Source organism: Piliocolobus tephrosceles, chromosome 10 (genome assembly GCF_002776525.5).
Source record: "Piliocolobus tephrosceles isolate RC106 chromosome 10, ASM277652v3, whole genome shotgun sequence".
Lineage (NCBI taxonomy): Eukaryota > Metazoa > Chordata > Mammalia > Primates > Cercopithecidae > Piliocolobus > Piliocolobus tephrosceles.
Window position 1 is genome coordinate 78503546 of NC_045443.1, and position 19444 is coordinate 78522989.

General features: G+C 36.3%; 1 protein-coding gene across 1 annotated transcript in view; it reads left to right on the top strand.

Moving 5' to 3' along the window:
* ACSS3 (acyl-CoA synthetase short chain family member 3) overlaps nt 1-19444 on the top strand; it is a 172777-nt gene that overhangs the window by 21451 nt on the left and 131882 nt on the right. The window contains exon 2 of the mRNA XM_023203172.3: nt 8293-8437. Coding sequence (XP_023058940.1) covers nt 8293-8437 — 145 coding nt within the window. The remainder of the gene's footprint in view (nt 1-8292; nt 8438-19444) is intronic.

The following is a 19444-nucleotide window of genomic DNA, read 5'->3' on the forward strand; positions in this document are numbered from 1 at the left end:
TTTTAGTATATAGATAATCAAATGTAGCCTTTATCTTTGAATTGTTTGCAATATGTTGACTTTGGTTGATTTAACTTTAGAAAAAGAGCCTGAAGTGCTTTTGTTTTATTGTTTATTTATTTATAAATTGTGATGAAGACCCATGTATATAGGAGGTCATCAAGGAAATAAATTGTAATGTTATTCTAAGAAGGAAGCTTATAACAGAAAATGAATATAAACCTGAACTTTTCAGTTATTTAGTAATAAATATATGCAAGGTGCAGAAATCAGTGACTGAGAGCACAGATAAAGTTGCAACATTGTGACTACTAAATATGGTTGTGTTGGAGGAAGCTTTCAACAGTTATTTCATACAAAGTGCAATATGGCACTTTTTGAGAATTTCATATTATAGGCCACACTGCTAAAAATATATTAAGCTTTGTTCTTGGAATGGGAGAGGATAGTGGAATTGAAAGAAACATCTTAGATTTTACTAATTTAACTTTCTGTAGCTCAGTAACCAAATCTGTAGATTAGAAGCTATCGGTTACTCTCTGAGGAAAATGCTATCATTCCCTCTGAAAGAAGACTTTTTTTCAGTATCAGTCTTATTCCCTTTTATAATATTTGAATAGTAAATACATATTTAAATTAAAACATTTTAGCTCTCAGAAAAGGGAAGGATGGAAATTGGCAGTGATGAAAAAATTGATGGGAAGAGAAGAATCATGTGAACATTTGCTACAAGCCGCTTCTGGCACCCCGAGATCAAGACTATGGAGGACAGGCTCCCTGCCTCTTAAAACCCCTTCAGACACCCACATACATTCACTGACTTAGCTCAATGTGTGAACCACATACATTCCTCAGTCTCACGTATTTGATAAACAAGGCCACAGTCAAACATAGAATGGGCAAAGTTTATATTTGAAAAGACAGAGAAGATTCAGGGTAGGCTAAGGTGAAGAAGAGATCAAATCAGATTCAAGCAAGATTCTCTCAAAGGGCTGAGTCCAGGCTTTTATGCTGGATGTGAGTTAGCAGGCATTAATGAGCAAAGGGCAAGGACAAATACAAAAGTACCTCTTTTTTTTTTTTTGAGATGGAGTCTTGCCATGTTGCCCAGACTGGAGTGTAGTGGCTATTCACAGGTGTGATTATAGGGGAAAATAGAAAATTATGTAAAATAAGAAGTCCAGAAGGAATTTTAAAAGCTATCTTCTTTACAGATGGCTTTGGGGAGGCCCTGAATCCTGTCTCTGAGAGCTCACATGATGCAGGTGCATCTTTGACTTCTTTACAAGGACATCTAACATTTCTGTAGTGACTATTTATTTACAGGAGCTGAGATTCTTCCCATTTCATTTGCCCTGGAATGTATCCCTCTGCCTCTTAAATTATGAAATATGACAATTTCAAAGTTTATTTGAATTTGCTGAAACTGATAGATCTTAAGAAGTTTATATCAGTCAGAATAACCTAGGATGTGCTGCAGAAATAAACAACACCCAAATCTTCCTAGTACATCATAGCCCAGCTATTTCTCGTTCATTCAACAAATTGATCTTGGGTTATTAGGAAGATTTGCCCCAGGCCATCCATCCTCACTCACAGATATAGGCTGACAGTAGAGTCAACATGTGGGATGTCATTGGCCTTTGAGGCAGGGAGGCAGGGAGGAGGATGTGTAGTAAGTACCCACTGGCTTTTGGAGACTACTTTGCTTGCATTTCTTCTCTTGTTAGTCCCTGGGCTACAGAAAGCGACATGGCCATGTCTCATTTCAACTGGGTATGAAAGTGCAATCTTACAAATGCCTAGAAGGAAGGCAACCAAAATCATGGTGGACAGCAGGAATGATGATTGATGGCATCTTTCTCTTTGTGGTCTGAAGGTTCTGTGTAGCCATTTATTATTGACTTTTCAGCTGTTTGAGGTTGATTTTGTTGAGAAAATAAAAGGCAGAAGCAAAATTTTTATGGCCTAGATTTTAGTTTCATAAAACTAAGTTTAGATGTTGTTATAAGTGGAAGAAATCCTTCTTTTTACCAGAAGAAAAACTTAAACTTATATTTTTACTTAAATATTTTTTTGATCATAATTATGCTGACTATTAAATTGATAAGTCAGTTAAACCAAAAGCTAAGCAAGGTAGACCATTAAAATTTGTATTTGTATTTAAAAATATTTAAATCACCCATTCAGTATGTACATACATGCTCAAATAACTCCTAAGTTTTATTACATAAAAATATAGACTATCCCCTTTCTATCACTGCCCTCCAATTTTTCTCTTACCTGGAGTTTATCACTATTATTTTCTTAAGCATGTTTCCATACTGCTTGTGCACTTATATAATGTAAAACATAGATAAACACACAGACAACTTGCTCTGGCTGTGTAAAAAGCTAATTTTGGACATTGTTTCATATTGATATAAGTATATATCACATATACATTGCATTGCTTTTAATGATGCACAATAGGTATTTAAAATATTAATAGATACTGATTTTGAGCCCTCCTAAGTTGCTGAACAAATTTATTTGCTCACCAACAGTATACAAGAATGCTGTTTTCTCTTCACTCTCACTATAACTATGTATTATGTTTTTATATCAATCCAGAGGGGCAAATGACATCTTATGATTTTAATGTTAATTTTCTTGACTGTTAATAAGGTTGAGCATCTTTTTTTTTACATTTACTGTTCATTTTTATTTTGTTTTCATCAGCGGATATCATACTGAAATTGTTTGTCTATTGGATTTGTAAGTTTCTTCTTATTAATTGCACAAACACTTTAAATATTGCAAATATGTCTTTCCCTTGTTAAATATGTCGAAATTATGCTCTCCCCATATGCTGGCTTTGTGTTCTCTTCTGTTTTATGCACACACAGACACACACACACACACACACACTCTTGCATATATATACACACATATACACACATGCGCTCAACTGAGTGTCAAGATATAGGTAGTTGAGTGAAGTATGAAGTACATTTCAGAATCTGAATAAAGATCCTTTTTCACTTGTCAGTTAATGGAGGTTTTGGTTACTAAAATCCTTCTTCCTATGATTGTTTGAGGAAGAAGAGGCAATGAGAGAGGATTTCTAGACTTTCCAGAAGTCATAGAGAGCTTTATTCGTGTTCCACAAGTCTTAAATCTTGTACAGGATCCTCTATGGAGAAACTCCTCCCATCTCAGAAAGTTACACTCTAGGCCCAGAAAAGTTTGTGTGATATCTGTGCATGTGCATGGGCGCAAGTGAGGGTGTGAGGAACATACATGGGGGAGGATATATGTGGCTTAATGCTAGTAACCAAAGAAACCAAAATTAAAACTGTTTCACTTTTCAAATTGGAGAAGATTGGCTGTGTACAGTGGCTCATGCCTGTAATACCACCATTTTGGGAGGCCGAGGCGGGCAGGTCACCAGGTCAAGAGATTGAGACCATACTGACCAACATGGTGAAACCCCATTTCTACTAAAACTGCAAAAAAAAAAAAAAAAAAAAAGCTGGGTTTGGTGGTGCACACCTGTAGTCCCAGCTACTCAGGAGGCTGAGGCAGGAGAATTGCTTGAACCTGGGAGGCGGAGGTTGCAGTGAGCCGAGATCATGCCGCTGCATTCCAGCCTGGCAACAGAGCAAGACTGTATCTCAAAAACAAAACAAAACAAAACAAAAACAAACAAACAAAAAAAACTGGAGAAGATTGAGAGTCATCTGCATTGAGAAGAGTTAGATGCTCATGTTAGATTCAGGGAGTACTGATGATAATATAGATTAATTCAGTATTTCCAGAAAGTAATTTGATTATTCAGTTTTAATGTGCATGTGTTTGATTGTAGGAACCTAGCCTGCTAATGTAATTAGAAAGCAGTGTGACCAATATTTGCCTGCAAGAAACATCATCCTAGGATCATTTAAAATAATGACAATGTTGTGAAAGGCAATTAGTAACAACACAGGATTAATTTTATTATTGAACAGCCGTTCATTGAATGGAATATTATGCCATAATTACCATAATTTTTGAGAATTCCACAGGTCCTTGGGAAAAACTTGTATTGCAATCCTCAATACAGAGGCAAACTATTCAACTATATAATAAGTATGTTTGTATATAGACAGAATAGAAAATACTCTAAAATATATTTTTTTAGTATTTTTACAGTGAGCATTAGTTACTGTTATAATCTGGGGAGACAAACCATTTAAAACCTGTCCACGAATTTAGAAGGAACAGTGGAGAATCAGCACATAGAAGGCATTCAATTGACCTTTACTGAAATGATTTGATTTAAAATAAAACAAGAAACTTGTCATAGTAGAATAAACAAATCTTTGAGCTGGGAGGCTTCTCACAGGTCACTTGGTCTAGTCAGCCACAGTAAACCAGTTTCTAAGCTTAGCCAATTTATCTTGGTAGATTCATTACCTGTAACTGCCTCTGGACCATGCTGATTTGCTACCTCCTGCAGCAGTTCTGCATAATATTGCCTACAGAGCCTACCCTCATTTGGATCTTAATATTGCCTCCTCCAAAAGGTACTCTTATTTTAAAAAAAATTGTCTAAAGGTAGTTTTAAAAAAGAAAATCCTAGGGTGTTAATATTTTCAATATTAAACTACTCTAAAGTTGCCAACAATTGAAAAAAATCCTAAGTTCAAGTTCTTTGAGAATTGTTTATAGAAGTAGTGTTGTATGTTTAAGGGCTTTCTTCTGTAATCAGACTGCTGTGAGCAAGTTGCTGTCATGAGTTTCCTTGTATGTAAAATGGGATTAATAATAATACCTGCTTCATAGGGAAAGGTTTTTTAAAATTAAATTTGTTAACATATATGACTTGAAGTCTTGGACTAGAGTGAAAGATTGATAAATGTTATTTAGAGACTTCTGAAGACAAGAAGAGAAGACAGAGAAAATATACTTCCTCCTAAATACAATAAAAAACCTAGGACATTGTATATCAAACACACATAAGAAGACTCTGAAAGGTAGAAAGAAGGTCAACCAGCTAGGAAATTTAGGGATGTGAGGAATGGCAAGGCAATGAGTTCCCTGGGTTCTTTTTTTCTTTCTTTTTGTAACCCACACTGGGTTTTTAAGAAGCTGGCAACCCAGAAGCACCAATAGGAACAGATTTTTAAAAGCCCCAATAAAAACTTTCTCTCCCTGGCTACAGAACCAAGAAAGGGACAGCATAGCAAGACAGAAAACTTTTAGGTGAGTGCTGTCCTAATCCAGCCAAACACTCCAGAAAAATACTGTGGCCTCAATTTCATCCTTACCAGTAAAGACCTGGTGGAGAGTCTAGATTTCTGCTCTTGCCAGGGCGTACCAAGGTGCCCCAAACATTGACTCCTCCCTTGGTGGGGTCAGATTAGTTTATGTGGGGAGCTGAAACTTTCATTGTGGCTACGGTAAGAAGGTAAGGAGGTCCTCCCACCCAGCCACGTGGGAGGACATGAAGGGTATGGGGGAGCAGTCACAAAGTGCCCTTCTCCTTTCACCTAGGATAGTGTTGTAAAAAGCTCTTGGGAGCTTGAATTATTACCGTGACCCATCATTCATGAGCCATCCCCCAGCTGAAGTGGTATCAAGGAAATCTGGAGATTAATTGGGACTTACACCTGTGCCTGGTAGTAATGAGGTGGCTCCCTGCCCACCAGTACAGTGTCAGAGAAGACCTGGTAAAACAGAAGATTTAAATCAGATTATTATTTTTGTTTGTTTTTTAATTTTTATTTTTATAGGTTTAGAGGGTACAAGTACAGCTTTGTGACATGCATATATTGCTTATTGGTGAAGTCTGGGCTTTCAGCATAACCATCACCCAAAGAGCATATGTTAAATCAGATTATTCAATAATCTGCAGTCTTGTAGTATAAGACCTGAGGTGTCTAGATATGATTTACTCATTATACAAAGATCCAAAAATTATGTGTTATGCAAGAATCAGGAACATTTCACTCCGAATAAGAAAAACAATCAGTGGGTGCCAGCACTTAGATGATACAGAGTTTGGAACTACCTGACAAGTATTTTAAAACAGCCATCATAAAAGTGCTTCAATGAACAATTATGAACACACTCAAAACAATTTTTTTTTAGAAAGTTGCCATAAATAAGTAGAAATCGTCAGCAAAGAAGTGAAATATATAAAAAATAACCAAATGGAAATTTTAGAACTTAAAAATACAATAATGAAAATGGAAACTCAGGGATGGGCTCAACAGCAGAATGCAGGTGACAGAGAAAAGAAGCAATGAATTGGAGCAGAGAAAAATATAAAATCATCTATAAGTGAATGAGTGAATATAATGTTGCCAACTATAACACCAGTTTAGACATCTAGACTTGGTTTTCAGGTATGGCTTTCTCCAATTCCTAACCATGTGCCCTGGGTATTATTCTTTTTTTTTTTTGAGACAGAGTCTCGCTCTGTCGCCGGGGCTGGAGTACAGTGGCCGGATCTCAGCTCACTGCAAGCTTCCGCCTCCCGGGTTCACGCCATTCTCCTGCCTCAGCCTCCCGAGTAGCTGGGACTACAGGCGCCCGCCACCTCGCCCGGCTAGTTTTCTGTATTTTTTTAGTAGAGACGGGGTTTCACCATGGTAGCCAGGATGGTCTCGATCTCCCGACCTTGTGATCCGCCCGTCTCGGCCTCCCAAAGTGCTGGGATTACAGGCTTGAGCCACCACGCCCGGCCATTATTCTTATCTCTATTCTCTTGACTTTAAAATGGAGAGTAAAAACTTCCCTAGTTACCCTATCTGGGTCCTAAATCCTATGCTTCCTGAAAGTTTACTCATATTCTCATTCATTCATTCATCAAACAAATATTGAATGACTAATACATGGCAAGTGCTGTATATATTCTCCTTGTAATCTTAGGATCTAAAAGAGTGTCATATTCTTCTTGTAGTCTTTAAGACTCTTTGTAAGACTACAAGAAGAATATGACATTGTCTCTGCATTCAGGTAGATAACAGTGTAATGAAGGAAACATCTGAGTGGAGCAATGTTCTAAGTTAAGCTATGTGATAAGTGCTATGGTGGAGATACGTACACAGGTACACAGGGCTTAAGAACTACTTGGGGAGGGTGGTGGTAATGAAGGACAGCCACAGAAGTGGAAGCTGACTGAATTCAAGGAACTGCAAACTTTGTAATCAGTACAGCTGGAGTTGTGAAGTTGGATGAGTGCAAATCAAACAGAGTAGAACAACGGGTTTTGAGTGTCATCTAGAGCAGGGTCCCCAACCCCATGGACTGGGATTACAGATACGAGCCACTGTGCCTGGCCTCTGTGGCTGTTATTTTTTAATGCTGCCACTGTATCTATAGCTGCTTTTAATCCAATGCTTCATTTCACACAGGGCTCTTTGAGTGAATACCTGAAAGTGATATTCAGCTATTTAGCAAGAGCTTTTTTACTTGCTTCAATATATTTTCCTGTTATTTTGCATTGTTACTATATTTGGTAGTCTGACATTGGAAGAAATGGACCATTACTATACTTGCATATTTTATTCTAATTCCCATTTTACTAAGAATGTGGTATATGTAAAGCCTTTTCTTTTGGAAAACGAGTTATATTTCCTTAAAAAGTTATTCCATGTATCTACATGATTTCTGTGTTTTCAAAGGAAAACATTGATCAATTAAGAGATGAAAAGCACTGAATTGCAAAGGTTTTTAAAAGTAAATATTTTATATGCATGTCCCTTCTTTATTCAAATTATGAAGCATTTCAAACATGCAGAAAAGAGCTTATATATTCTTTGTGAAATTGAAGACATCACATTTAACTGAAATAAAAAATACATATAGATCTTTCAGAGCAGAATAGAATTTTTCAGTAAGTTTTTCCATTTGCAGCAGGTACCAAAACTTCAGTCACACATCTGCCATTTGCCCTTTCACAATCCCCGATGCCTCTGCGCTGCACTTACATACAGTGTATTTCATCTATGTATAAAGCCTGATTTTGGTGCTCTATACTCTAGTTTTATCCTAAGCAATAAAACCCACAAAGTTGCCAGCTGGAATTGTGAGGTATGTACTTTTTTTAGTGCACATCAAAATAAATAAATGTTTATTAAAATAAAAAAGTACACTGTGTACCATCTTAAATATTTAGTTTACAGCTGTCATTACTTGTCATAGAATGCACTAGGAAACATTGTTTTAATGCCAGCTCTATCAAACCAGAAGTATAATAACTTCGTTAAGTGACAATATATTTTTAAAGCAATCATTCACTTTTACTTTTCAATTATTTTTCAGGTTTGTGGAAGGAATGCTTAACATTTGTTACAATGCCGTTGATCGTCATATTGAAAACGGTAAAGGGGATAAGATTGCCATCATCTATGACAGTCCTGTTACAAACACTAAAGCAACCTTTACCTATAAAGAAGTTCTGGAGCAGGTAATATCATAAACTTTATATATATATATATATATATATGAAGTCATATAGAAATTACTTAAATAGCATACACTCTCATTGTAGAGCCTTCAGTTCTCTAATGCATTGAAATATGTTGCCATGTTTTTCTTTTGATACACATTGGAAATAATGCAGGTGTGTTAACTCATGTAGACAGTTTTTATAGCCTTCAGTTTATGTTTCACGGTGCTAAATGATGCTCATTTTACAGGGAGAGGATGACAAATCCTGAGAATATGTGTCAATCTTCCTCTGGTCTTTGCTCTTCATCCACATTACCATCACCTTTGGCTGCTCCCCAGATCTTGTACTATTGAAACGGTCTTCCAACTGCCTTCCCTGTCACCAGGCTCTGCTCATGTTAGATGATCACCAGTGTGTTTTTCCTAAGAAACAACATATTTCTCTACGCCACTTAAAAATCTATTTCTTAAAAAATGCTGTTATTCAGAGAGTAAAATCTAGATTACTGTGGTGTCTAAGACATTTTGGAATCTGGTCATAGCATTCCTTCTAAGCTTCATTTTCCAAAATTCTTGACAATGCACACAACCCTTTCTTTTACCCTGGATGTCTTGTTATTCCCTTAGACACTCCTGGGCCTTTGTAGCTCTTTGAACATGTTCATTCCTTTGGCTTATTTGCTCTTTTGAGTTCTTTCCCATCTGTGTAGTTCTTAGGTGGATCATGATATTAAGTGATGAGTTATGAGATTTTTCTCTTTTATTAACATTAGGGTAGAAATAGGGCCCCAGAAGTAATTATAAAAAGTATTTGGGAATGGAAAGTTATTCAAATTCTGTGGAATATTTATGGAAAATGATTTAAAGGGAGGTAACGGTGTAAGGCAGATTTCTCAACTTTGGCACTATTGATATTTTGGATCAGATAATATTTTGTTGTGGGTGCTGCACGATATTTAGCAGCACGATATTTAGCAGCAGCACGATATTTAGCAGCATCCCTGCCTCCACCTAACAGATGCTGATAACACACCTCCACCTCCCCGAGTTGTAATGTCTGCACACATTGCAGCATCCCTGCCTCCACCTAACAGATGCTGATAACACACCCCCACCTCCCCAAGTTGCGATGTCTGTACACATTGCTAATGTCTGCTGAGTGGTAAGATTGCCACTGGTTGAGAAACAGAAGTTGAGCAGAGTCTGTCATGCCAGAGTTTGGAGGCATTTGCTTTGACGTGAAGGCTTTTAAAATTGCATTCTCTCCTTTTGCTTTTTGAACCCATTTAAGGGTTCCATTCCATTTTTAGAAAGTTTCGTCAACTCTCCTTGACTCTTTGAAATTATATTCTTTTTCATCAGCAAGTTCTTATTTTACCTTGTAAGAAATTTCAAGAAAGGCAACTCAGATTAAATAATCACCTTTCCAGTACTGAGTTGTTGCAAACAAGAGAGAAGAGTTAGACCAATTTGCTTAGACTGGGTGTCAGCCTGGTTGTAGCAACAAATTCTAACCTCAGCTGATTTAAACATTAAAGAAAGACCTTATGAAAAGGGAAGACTGAAGAGCCTGGATTAGAAAAATGGTAAACCCTAAGGGAGAAAGAGCAGAAGTGAGGAGTTAAGAACTCACAAACTGTCCAGTAACTAGGCTCGCTGCCTTGAGTCAATCTTCTAGATTGAAAGACAGGGTAGGAACATCTGTTGTGCTGAACCCCTATTGTCTCCAGTGGGGATGGCACCAAGTTTAAGAGGCCAAAGAAGAGATCCAGAGCCCCATACAAGTCATGGGGTTTTACTGGGGCCTTACATACTGGGGAGAGTCCACTGGTGGCAGGCTGGGCAGGAGAACTGCACGACTTGCAAAAAGCATGCAGTTTCTATAGCATCTTCACTTAGTACCATCCCCCTAACAGTCTCCACCTGGCAACTTCCATTTACCCTAAATCAAAAGGCTTCGATCCCAGACTGGATAGGGCTGACATATTCCTCAGATATAAGGAATGGATGTGTGGATTGGCCACTCCTGGATTTGTATTCCCTAGCTCAGAAATCTGAACACATATTCAGGTGTGCCTGTCATACAGGGTCTTTCTCAGGGTATGGTCAAGTCAAGTTATTGCTGTCGAGGCATCTACCATACAGCACCTAGTTGGCCAAACTTAGGTGACTTGCCTAAACAACCAGGCAGTGGGCAAGAAATATCTTGTCCTCTTTTGATTTAATAGTAGGAACGGGGGCCCTCTCTCCCTCTAGGATTCAAACAAGGGGAATTTCAGTCTAATAAGAATGGGGTTCAAATACTGGGCAGCTCAAGACAGAAAAAAAAAATAAAATAATGCTGCAAATACATCGTTTGGTATTTTTTATTGGTCTGTAACTGAAAACTGTATTTTTGAGATTAAGTATACAGAGACAGCTCTCACATTGGGGGTGAGTTAGAAAGGCACTCTGTTACCAAATGAGCTTGTTATTCTTATGAGATTGCTTTCTATTGTAAGAGATAATGTCGATTTCCTGAAAACCTATTATAATCTATGTTTTGTTTTAGGATTGCATTTTCAGCTTAGAAGAGGTTTAGTCTATGATTAAAAATTGTGCCTGTGATTCTGGCATATTGCTGCACTCCCATGAAAATACTGGCAAATTTTTATTGGTATACAAATGTATACCAAAATGTAAGTTTACTTACATATTGTAAAAATATTACCTATATCCACATATTGAATTTGATACATAATCAAACATCAGAGTCAAGGAAAAAGCTTCAGAGAAACCTAAAATAAGAAGAGTTGTTGCCATTCTCATTTTCTGTTGTTGGTTTTCAATTAATTAATTACATAAGTGTATATGACAATTATACACATGTGTTTTGCTTAGAAGCTTTCCTGCTAACTCATCTTTCAAACCTTTTCTGTGTTTGGGCTGGTTCCCTGGTTTCAGTTTAGCCTGACATCAAAGTAGCTGAAAGGACTGTTTCTCTCACCTGCTGACAGCTCTGATTCCCCAGGCTTTTCTTCTCTAAAGTACTAAAGGAAGAACTGTTAGGAAAGAGAGAAGCATTGTGTGCTACTTTGATTACTTGCTTCTGATTCCCTGTGGCCTTTATTTTATTAAGTAGAGAAGACAGAGAAAGAAAAGATTTAATGGGTAATTCCATTGAGAACAAACAAAAAGAAGTGCCTTTGTACGTTACTTGTTTTAATCTCCCATGTTTCATTTCTACTGGAAGTTTCTGGCTAGATAATACTTGATTAAATTAGTTTGTATTTCTTATTTAATTAATGAGCCAACAAGACAGGCAACCTTGTCTTGGTAACATGAAAGATCTGAAAATTTTACAGAATGATCGAGAAGCAGAGGTTTTCCAAAACTATCATTTTTTCTATAGATCTGAAAATACTTAAAATAATCCTTTATTAAGGTTTTTGTACAGAGATTTGGACCTAGTTTAAGATCCATCATTCATTCAACAAATATTTGTTTTGTATGCCAAACCCTGATAGGAATCAGAGATACAAAGTAAATGAATCCGTTTCTTATTGTCAAGGAGATAAGAAAACATGTAAACAAGCAATTTCAATATAACCGAATAAGGGTCATAATAGGGGTTAATGTTATATTCTGTAGGAACACATGTGAAGGCAGTCAACTCAGTCAGAGGTAAGTAGAGTCTCGGGAGATTTCTGGAAGAGTTAATACGTAAAGTTATCCCGATTGCCTACCCTCCACTTGAAATAATTTTTCCTCCAGATATCTTATGGTCCATGTTACCTGAATGTTATGTTCTCAGTGAGATGTTTTCTGAGCACACGAAATACAAATGTTCCTTCCCACACCACTTAATAAATTCATTTTTTCACTTTATTTATTTATTTATTTATTTTTTTTGAGACGGAGTCTCGCTCTCTCGCCCAGGCTGGAGTGCAGTGGCCGGATCTCAGCTCACTGCAAGCTCCGCCTCCCGGGTTTACGCCATTCTCCTGCCTCAGCCTCCCGAGTAGCTGGGACTACAGGCGCCCGCCACCTCGCCCAGCTAGTTTTTTGCATTTTTTAGTAGAGACGGGGTTTCACTGTGTTAGCCAGGATAATCTCGATCTCCTGACCTCGTGATCCGCCCGTCTCGGCCTCCCAAAGTGCTGGGATTACAGGCTTGAGCCACTGCGCCCGGCCTTCACTTTCTTTTTAATTTAGTATTCATTATTCAGTATCATTCCTTACATTTTATTATTCTGTCTTTTTTAGTGTCATTTTCTCTTCTAGAGTGTAAGTTCCATGAGGGCAGTGACTTTGTATTTGTTTGCAGAGCAGTGCCTTGCATGTAGTGAATAGTTGTTGAATGATGAATGAGTCAATGAAAGAATAAATGAATGAAATACTTTTTGAAATTTCTAAGTGACTCTAGCTTCTTTTACTGTAGGAATGTCTTAAATTTAAATTGTATCAGTAATGGAATTGGATTATCTTTCCAAGTAAACTCCAATTCTATCTGTGAAGGATTTTAATTTATTTACATTCAGCTTGGTAGTTCAAGATGAATATATCCTCCTTGGATTTCCCACATTTATAACTCAGAAGATCTGCATTCTAGAAGACATGTATGTTTTTATTGTATCCTGGCTCTTGTTAGCTCTTTTCAAGTTAGTCATTATATTAAGCCTCAGTGAAATAAAAGGTATGTGTGAGAGTGTATTTATATGTGTATTTCTTATATATATATACTTCTAGTCATTTTAAAGTATCCTTATATTTATTTTCACCATCACTAATTTTATTTTGAATTTACTTCTGTGTGTGGCAAGTGTGCTCTGTTTTTTTTTTTTTTTACTTCAACAATTATGCATTTTTATGTATTTATTCACCAAATAAGAACGTGACCCCTGAAGGGCATTTGAGCAATTTTCATGAATACATGTATACTGGGAAAATTGATAAAACCAATTGTGTGTTAAATTTTCCTGATTTAATTCAAACAAACAGCAAATGCCTATTATCTTAACTAAAGTTAATTTTTTGAAACATAATTATGGCAGTAGTTGTAATTATAAAGGTCAAATAATTTAGAGGAGAAAAGAATTCTGAAATCAAGGACCATGTCCCATGAGAATTCTTCCTTCCAACCCCTGCCCTGTAGGATATTTTCTTCAAAGTATGTATTCCATCTACCCAGACATATGTCAGCATAAGATAATCTGACATTTTTTCATCTGTCATATCAGTATTTCCTTAAGCAAACACTTAAGACACAAAATCCAGGACTTGCAGAAATTCAGCCCTGTCAGTGGTTGTCTTTGCTCAGAAGAAAAGATGCAGTGGCTTGTATTATCTGTTTCCTTTCCTTAAATTTCCTAAATAAACAATGAAAACTTCATTTGTATTATAGTCAGTGCCACTAAAAAGTGTGTCTCTGTAAGTTAAATTACCTTTTCCACGCTTGGTAAATAGGGGAATGATGCTAGTATGAGATAGAAGTTATAGTTGTTCATGCATTTCTTTTCCCGGCATGCAATTTTTGAACTTTTATTGATATATAATATATATTCAGATAGGAGAACAGATCACAAGAATAAATTTTGTTAGATTTTCACAAACAGAATAATTCCATGTAAGCAGGCAAGGAAACAGAATACTTCCAGGCCCCCAGAAGCCCATGTGATGCCTCTGTTTAGTCATTTCTTACTCAGCCCCCATATGATTGCTATTCAGACATCTAAAGGTTTACCTGCTTTTGAGCTTTATACAAATTGAGTAATACCATGTACTCTTTTGTGTCTGGATTTTTTTTCACTCAACTTTCTGTTGATGAGTTTCACTCATTTCATTGCAAGAGGTTGTAGTTTGCTTATTTGGGTAATGTCTGGTTTGGGGTTATTACAAATAATGTTGCTATAAATATGTTTGTACACTAATTTTGTTGACAATATTTATGCATTTTATTGAGGATGAGCTTAGGAATGAGATAAATCGTTCATAGGGTATTCCCACATTGGACATTAGTAGATAGTGCCAAACAATTTTCCAGAGTGGTTGCACTAATTTATATTCCTATCTGCAGTTTATGAGAATGCCAGCTGTAAACACTTAGTGTTGACAATTCCAGATCTTTCGAATTTTGCCCTTTCTAGTGAATGCATAGTGGTATTGTATTGTGATTTATTTATTTTTTTCCCTAATGACAAATAAAGTTGAACTTCTTACCCGGTACCTGATGGTCATTTGTCTTTTATTTTGTTTTATTTTATGTTTGCAGAGATGGTATCTCGCTATATCCCAGGCTGGTCTCATACTCCTGAGCTCAAGCAATCCTCCCATCTCAGCCTCCCAAAGTGTTAGAATTATAGGTGTGAGCCACCACACCTGACTAAATACTGATATTCTTTTCTGAAGTGCCATTAATATCTTTTGTCCATTAATTTGCTTATTGGATTATTAGCATGCCATGTTTTGAAGTTTTAGAGAGAGACATTCTCACAATTAAAGAGAAGACCTTACCAATATTAGAAAACCTTAAGAAAAATAATAAAGGTTCTTTAGTGAACCGTTGGTGAGTTAAATGATTTTAGGAATCTAAAGTTGAGAAGACATTTGCCCCTGTTTTGAAAATAATTAATATTAAGATCTATACTCTCTCAGTCTCTACTGGCCATTCTTTGAAAGCAAATTTGGAAATGAAAGCTCACCAGTAGAATATTATGCAACAGGAAGCACCAGTGCTAGTGTTTAAGGATCTACAGAAGATTATGCTGTGTTAATGCATTTATTAATGTTAAAAGGCTCTAGTTACATTGATTTTAAGTGGTCTTAAAATTTTAAGTGGTCCAACCATATTTTTTTGTGAGCTATGTTGTATAATGCATGTATAATGTATATATTGTATAATGCTTGTGTACATATAATGTACACAAGCAGAAAGGCTTGTATTTCATTTTAAATAGACACATACTGAATGCCTATTGTGTATTTATTTATTGAATTAGGCAGTGGGGCCACACAGATGAATTAAAACATGATTCCCGAATTTCAGGAGTTTATAGTTTGCCCAGTGAGAAATACACAAAAGCTACTGAATGTAGTGTGATAATGTAACAACGAAGCTTTGTGCATTTGCAGCGTGGAGAAGGGACCAACCTGGCCACAGCAGTTCAGAGAAGGTTTCACTGTGGAGGTGATGTAGAAGCTAGGTCATGTAATAAAAATAGAATTGTGGGGCCCACCCATAGGTGACCCTTCCACAGGTGTCCCCTGAAGGTCTGTAGAAGATTTATCCACGAGGTGGATTTGACATAGTTAATAATGAAAATGTGCACCCTGAGAACAAAACCGACTGCTTTTGTTGGCTTAAGTTCTAGGGCAAGAAGACGAATTAAGTAGGAAACAATATAGAAAGATCATTGGAGAATAAAGGAAGGAGACGGGCGAAGTTTAGTAGGAAGAGAATAGAAGAAGAAAAAAAAATGTCCTTACAAGTGGAAGTGAGGAGAGTTGGTCATGATGAACACCTGTACCTGTTATACAGCAATGTAAAGACAGCTACATGCATCAACAACTTTCTGTTTCTGGCCTTTAAAAATTAACATATGAAACTACAAAATCATTTAACCAAGCACAATTTTCATAACAAGTAGAGTATAAAGCTAACTAACACAAATTGAGGATACTGAGTGGCTAAAGTGATGCAAATTAATATATTAGAACCACATTTTGAGTATATAAGACAAAGTATTTTTCATATAAGGTTTTTTGAAATAGATAAATATGTAGCTATGAAAAATGATACCACTGAATTATTTTAATTCATTTGGAAGTTTTATGCTCACGTTTGTGCACTGTGTAGATATATGTAATAGTTAAGTAAAATGAATTTGAATAAATCAATATAGGTTGCATTCAGTAGAATTACTGTCAAGATTAGAGACCTTGGAGTTATTGATTGTTCATTTTCTCATGCCATACTTGATTTAAAAGCATTTCATTTCCATTACAAAGTTGAATAATGTTAACTTTATCATGTATAGGTTTTATGGGAACTTGGATATATTTTAGAATATTTATCATAAATTCTTGGCACATATGATGATCTATGCTTGTTTTGTTTATTAGTTACTAGTGTATGCACTGTAATTGTGAATTTTTCTTCTTTTTAAATGCACACAGCTCCTTTGGTTGAGTGCTGTAGATGTTAAAACTGACCCAGCTATTGCAATGATCTCATGTCCTTGTGCCATTCCTGGGATATTTAGCAAGTTCTCTATGAGACTTTCACATATATTGATTGGCTTTTGGGTTGTATTGATCAATGAAACTGTAAAGGTTAACAGGAACATTGCCCAGTCCTGGGAAGTGTGGTTGGTGTACTCAGGATAGTTGTCATGTTTTATGTACTGCCTGTGGAAGTGCTGGGGGTGTTTGTTTAATTAGAACTTTCATTAAATAATCACAGGAGAATTGATCTGAACAATGCAGCAGGATTCCTGTTGACATCTTTTGTATCTTTTATATTTGTCTTTCTTTAAGAGAAAAAAGACTCTAAGAAACCAATTGGGCATTTTTTTTTTCATGAAATAGTGAGGCATATAAATGCTTTATAAAGACAAAAAGTTTTTACACACTTTTGGTGTTGACTTAAATTATTTTTATTTTAGTGTATTATTAAGCCTAGGCCTTAATGTTCCCGTTTTACAGCTTACTACATATATAAAGCCAAATCTGAGTTATAGGGAGGGTAAGAACAAACCCACAGAGCCAATCAAGCTCAACATGACAATATTAATTTAATATAATGAATGACATTGCCTTGTTGGAGCTGAATGACTGATTGTAAAATGTGTTTGAGGCTGCGACCCTGGGGCTTTGAGTTTGGTGACATGTTCCCTGTGATGCCTCAATTCTCTTGTCACATATTAGTAATTGAACTTCCATAGAGCCTTTGATTATACAATGTGCTATAACCTTATCTGACCTTTACTTATTCTGCACCAGGTTACAAAAACAACCACAGTGAAATTGCATGAGTGCTCAGATAATCCAGAGTATGCTGTATTATTATTATTATTAATGTTATTATTTTGAGACAGAGTCTCGCTCTGCCGCCCAGTCTGGAGTGCAGTGGCATGATCTTGGCTGACTGCAGCCTCCACCTCCTGGTTCAAGAAATTCTCCTTCCTCAGCCTCCAGAGTAGCTAGGACTACAGGTACGCGGCAACACACCTAGCTAATTTTTGTATTTTAGTAGAGATAGGGTTTCACCATGCTGGTCAGGATGGTCTTGATCTCCTGACCTCTTGATCTGCCTGCCTTGACCTCCCAAAGTGCTGGGATTACAGGCGTGAGCCACTGCGCCTGGCCTATTGTTTTTTAATTGTATCAAAATGAAAACACAACCTTAACAAATTCTCACGGAGAACTCATGGGCCCTGAGAATCTCTCTACAGACTCTACTTGGAGAAACACTACAAGAAACAATTTATTAGATCAAGAGAAAAGGAATCTGGCCTTCATTAACAGTAGAAATTCATGTCCTTTAAAAAATATTATTCAATAGCCCTTTAATGAAGTGTATATAGCAGACAACAGTGATAGTTTTAAAGTGACAACTTTGTTTCACATTTTGCATGTTTATTATGGTATAAACAAATATGTGAAGCAGTTATTACTATCATACTATCATATTATGTTCACTGAAGGAATATAACCTTATCTAGATGACTTACATAAACTTGTGTTGTATTAAATAGTCTTTTTTAATAGAGTGTAGTAGATTCTTTACCTTTTCAAACACTCACTTGGAAAAATGTGTACATTAGCCACAAAATTATGCTAGATTTTTCAGAATGCTTGTATAAAGGTATGTGAATGCATAACTGTGAAAAGTTACTTCTCTAAGAGTTGAATTTTCTTTTTCATTTTAGTCCAGGTGGGTTACATATTTTTTATATGTAATAAAGTTTGCTTCATCACTTGGGATATTTTCTTTACAAATATTCTAGGAAATGTACAGAAAGTAATCAACTTTGAATTGTGTTATGTTTTAAAAAATCATTTGAAAAATTTTAAATAGGAATTTGTACTCTATTTCTCTATGTATCTATGAATGGCACTGTTCTGAGTGGTGTCTGGGTTCCAGTCTGGCTACCCAACTGCCTAACATATAATATAGGTGAAATACAATGCATTAGCAGTAAAAAAAAAAAAAAAAAGAAAAAGAAAAAAAGTCAATATTCTTGTAGTACTCATAAGGGAGGGAAATAAATGAATATTAATTAAAAATTGTTGGAAATGTTAGTGTTAGAGAAAAACAGATTCAATTAAACATCTCCTGAGGTGGGATAAATTGAATCCTGGGGTGAACGGTGGAGGGAAAGGGACAATCATGGATATAATTTCCACAAGATTAAAGGAAGACTTTGTGAAGGTGAGCTGGAAACAGATACATGAGAGGATCCTACAGTTTTGCTTTTTTGGTAGATAGAAGGTGGAGAAAGGATAGAGAATATATGTAAATTAGGGCTTATAACTTTTAGAGTGTCTATTTTAAACCTCTTGTATTCTTACACAGTGCAATTAAACTACCATTTTAGACAGCATGCATTTTTAGACACAATACCTGTTTAAATACCACAGGTATGTTTTTGAACTTTTATTTCAGGTTTAGGGGGTGCATGTGCAGGTTAATTACATGGATACATTGTGTGTTGTTGAGGTTTGTTGTATAGATGATCCCGCCACCCAGGTAGTGAGCATAGTACCTGATAGGTTTTCAGCCATCACCCACCTCCTACCCTCCCCTCTCTAGTAGTCCCCAGTGCCCAGTGTCTGTCGTTCTGATCTCTATTTCTATATATACACAATGTTTAGATCCCATCTATAAGTGAGACCATGCCATCTTTGATTTTCTGTCTCTGTGTTAATTGGCTTTGGATGACATCCGGCTGCATCCTTGTTGCTGCAAAGGACATGATCTTGTTCTTTTTTTGTGGCTGCATAGTATTCCGTAGTGTATATGTACCACATTTTCTTTATCCAG